At 43.7% G+C, this 4,428-nt stretch overlaps 1 protein-coding gene across 1 annotated transcript in view; it reads left to right on the top strand.

Annotated features, from left to right (window-relative positions):
* Positions 1-4,428, top strand: part of BRSK2 (BR serine/threonine kinase 2) — a 163,662-nt gene that overhangs the window by 136,696 nt on the left and 22,538 nt on the right. The window contains exons 18-19 of the mRNA XM_029084586.1: positions 1,774-1,897; positions 4,085-4,265. Of these exons, the coding sequence (XP_028940419.1) occupies positions 1,774-1,897; positions 4,085-4,265 (305 nt within the window). The remainder of the gene's footprint in view (positions 1-1,773; positions 1,898-4,084; positions 4,266-4,428) is intronic.

Raw genomic sequence — 4,428 nt, 5'->3', positions numbered from 1 at the left:
AAGGAACAACATTAAGGCAGTGAGAAATTCAGCGTGAAGTAATAAAGCACCAGCCTCCATTTTCATGCTAATCTATTTGCTTTTTCATCAACTGGACACCTGATTACATTCCCTGGAGTAATCTACCTCCCCAGCCTCCCACACATATCTCCTATCTCCCTCCCCCTTAGGAGGTTTGCCACAACAAGAGAAGATTGTGAATTTTAAGTACAATTTTTACTGCTTTCAACTTGATCTTGTGAGATGCTAAAGCATCTCGTTCAGGGTGCTGAGGATCCTTGATTCATTCCCATTTTAACCCATGTTAGTAGCCCTTAACACCTTCTAAGAGGAGGGAAACCTTTATTGTGTCTTTTTACCCCAAAGCTGCCCCCTTTTTATCAGTGGGCCTGTTCCCCAGGTGTGTGAGCACAGCTAGTTCTGACAATTGCACGGAGAAAAGCCAGTGTGTGTGTGTGTGTGTGTGTGCTGTGTCTTTATTCTGTTCATTCCAGAAACAGGAGAGGCCACTGGCATCTATTCCATCTTATATGGCACTAGCAAAATTATTGAGTGAATTCCAGTGATTTACAAGCTGGAGCATAGCCCAGGCTATCAGTGAATCTTCCAGAGTCAGTGTTACTGGTGATAACCTTGCTGAAGAAAAGAGCCTAGCTGGACTCTGGAGACTCCAGACCAAGTTTCCAAGCTGAACAGGAGAAAACATCCCTACATTCTGAGACCCTCTTAACCTGTGCTCGTTAAGAGACCTATAAACGAAGGGCCAACAAAACCATTGATGAAAACACAAAAATTAAAAGCCATATTTTAACATGGCAGGCTTGCAATTAAATATGCACAGTTTTTTCCAGGCCCAGCTTCTACGTGTGACATACACTGGGCCCCTGGAGTCCCAATAGCCAGCCCTGGTTCTGATGATGACACACACAAGCCCAAGCCAACCAGCCGTTTTAGATGGATAACCAGGTGCTAATTTACTAATGAGCACAGACCCTTTACATGCAGGAGCTACTGCCCTAGCTCTCCAGGGGCTTGCCGAGTTGTTATGGTGTGTGCGAGACACATGAGCTAATTAGTATGTAATTTCCTTTCACACTCTAACCCTGGCTCCTTAACGACCCATTTAAATGAGAGGCCCTTTCTCTTTATGGCTCCCTCTGCTAATCTCTGGCCCACTGGTTTAGCTACAGCTGTCTATGAATATTTTAGGGAGAGACAGTTTTCCAGCCCACTTTAATTGAGTGGGGGGCACTGGTTTATGGAATTGCAAGTGAATCTTTCTATGCTCTTATTTTTGGTTGCCTGCAGTAAGTAGAAGCAAATGATTATTTGCACAGCTGAGCTGTCTTCCAGTGGTGGCCTTTCTACTGTGTGTGCATTCAGTGGGCAGCGAGACGATGGTTGTGTGATTCGTGGAGCCCTCTGGGATGGGGAATGAGTGCAAATTTCAGGTCACTGCTGAGGTGGAGTTTTGTTCTTCTTTGTATTTATTGCTATATTGACTCAGAGTTACCAGTGCTCCTGATTTTTCATTGTTGGTCACACATTCTGCCAGGCTAACACTGTGTGATCTGTGATTTGAACAGTTTTCACTAGTGAAATGTTGTTCTAGATGTTCTCTGAAACTCTTTTCCACTTACTATTAGTAATAGTATCACATCTGGAGTGTTATCAAAACTTCTTTGTGTGTTTTTAAATATTTTTTTCTAGCTGGGAGTATGTAAGAAATAGTGCTCAATATTCTAAACCATCTCCTTCTTTTCATCATGTCAGGCTTGCCAAAAAGTCCTGGTTCGGTAACTTCATCAACCTGGAGAAAGAAGAACAGATTTTTGTGGTCATTAAGGACAAACCACTAAGCTCCATTAAGGCTGATATTGTCCACGCTTTCCTCTCGGTAAGTCACTCCACTGCTCACTGCTCAGTTCCAGGGCTCCTTGTGCCAGATATTACTGGACAGGGTCTCTGCTCCTTCAGATGCACCCTCTGTGGGTTTAATTTACATGGCCTGTTGATTCAGGTCTACACCAGACTCTGGCTGAATTTCTAACTGTAGGTAATACTCTCTAAGGTGAGAAAAGATTTCAGCATCCTTGGCAGGGTCTCCAGGTTGCCACTGCTTGGAATGTCATCGCAGTTAGAGCACGCTGCTGGCACCGTGTCAGTGACAGTGATCTGCTGCTTTGTCAAACTACCCTTACAGTCACCATCAGGTGGGGTCTACTTCTCGGAGAAGGGTGTGGGTATGGCCTCCACCACGTTAGTCAGATAAAAATCCTGTCTCGCATCTGAATTTGTTACTTGAAATCTCCTCTTCAATGGCGTATGGCAGAAAGAAGGGTAATTGCCTCTGGTGACTGGAGTATCAGTTGTTGCAGAAGTTAGTTTATTTGCAGTCTAGGAAAGCAGAGGGAAATTGACACTTTTTCCTATAGAAAGTCCTTATTTTCACTATCTAGAAGTATCAGTGAAGAAGAAGTCAGCACAGTGAAGTTAATTTGAAAGATTTTTTCCATTCAAGGTAGTTGACAACATAATTACACTTTTTTTCAATAGAATTAAGAGAAGGAGACTTAATTTCTTATATCATTTGTTGAATTGTTGAATTGTTGAATTAAGAGAAGGAGACTTAATTTCTTATATCACTTGTTGAATTGATACTCTTTTCCACAAAATACTGCACTCCCTTTTAGTCTCTATGATGCTGCAATGAATTTCTTCCAAAAACCCAGCCATAATCCTTTTAACTGTACAGGCACACAAGGAGCAAGCCCAGTATAGCAGCGGGCAGCAGACACTGGTATTCATCTCAGACTGGTTGAAACAGCCACGTCACTGGATGTTTTGTGCATTTAGCTGTGTTTGTGGGTTTATGGCGTGGCACAGTGTGCACTGCTGTCTGTATTGGGGATCCTGTGCGTAGCCCACACCTGTGGATTGAGGTGTGCTGTAGTGATTTGGGTGCAAACCCTGTGAATCATCTCTTACAGCCAACCTCAAACTTAAATGCATTGTCACAGCCTGCTAAGTAAGCCCTTAAGGTCAGCTACTCAAAGAACTCATCTTCATTTTTCCTTCTAAATTAGAGGCCAGATTTCCAAGTGATTTTTCTGGGATTTGTTTTGTTTTGTTTTAAATCTGGTCCTTTATGAAGCAGTAAATAGAATGTGAGTATGTTAAATTTTGGCAGGAACTGTGAATCACAGAATCACAGAGTATTAGGGATTGGAAGGGACCTCACTAGATCATCCAGTCCAATCCCCCTGCTGGATCAGGGACCTAATTGAGATCACACAGGAAGGCGTCCAGGCGGGTCTTGAATGTCTCCAGAGAAGAAGACTCCACAACCTCCCTGGGCAGCTTGTTCCAGTGCTCTGGAATGGTAACTGCTTGAAAATTAGACAGTTAAGAAATTCTACCACAGGTGTGAAGATATAGATGTTGGGTGATACCAGAAAGGTTCTCAAAGTTCTTTTGTATATTGACAGGAGTTGTGGTTTGGGTAAGTTATTTGCAGGCATGCTTTCCCTTTGGATGTCCCAGGCACTTGTCTAAGTGTCTGCTCCGTGTCCTGATGTCTATTTGATATCATAGAATCACCAAACAATTGAAGTTGGAAAGGACTTCAGATCTCCTGCTCAAAAGAGGATCAGCTATGAGATCAGATCAGGCTCCTCAGGTGGCTTTTTATATCCAGCCTTATATCCCACTGACTTTTCTGCCCCCTCCCTTCGTATCAGCTTTCACCCAGCAAAAGGCATTTCTCAAGACTGATAGATGAGCAGGAAAAGGAAGACTGGGTGTGTGAAGTTGTGCAACGTGTAAATTCATAATCATGCTGGGTATTCCACCAAGATTCAACCATTACATTTAGGTCAGGCCTGTAAGGAGCAGTGCATTCTTCTGCAGTGACAAGCAACCTACACTCTTACTGATTTCACAAGGACACCCTATACGTTACAGAAGCAAATCCAGCAGATCTTGCCCACTCTGGAAACGTGTATTGTTCTAAATTGAATTTTGCCATTCTGTTTGTGCCCTCTGTGCTCTGGTTCTACTGTCTCCTTCTACTGACCTGTTTCAGATTCCAAGCCTCAGTCACAGTGTCATCTCACAGACAAGTTTCCGTGCAGAATATAAGTCCACAGGAGGTCCTGCGGTCTTCCAGAAGCCAGTGAAGTTCCAGGTGGACATAACATACACAGAAGGGGGAGAGGCGCAGAAGGAGAACGGGATCTATTCTGTCACTTTCACACTCTTATCAGGTAACCATGGCAAAGCTGTAAAATGGGTGCAAGCTGGCTTTGCCCTTGCTGATGTAGAGGCCTGCACAGAGAGCTCTGCTGGGGAAAGACTACAACTGTCTTGACCTCAGGGGAAAATTCAAATCGGGGCAGGGAGCAAGGAGGACATCGGGAACAAAAGTGG

This window comes from Antrostomus carolinensis, unplaced genomic scaffold (assembly GCF_000700745.2).
Source record: "Antrostomus carolinensis isolate BGI_N321 unplaced genomic scaffold, ASM70074v2 scaffold9904, whole genome shotgun sequence".
In the NCBI taxonomy this organism is placed as follows: Eukaryota; Metazoa; Chordata; class Aves; order Caprimulgiformes; family Caprimulgidae; genus Antrostomus; species Antrostomus carolinensis.
This window is presented reverse-complemented; position numbering and strand designations above follow the sequence as displayed.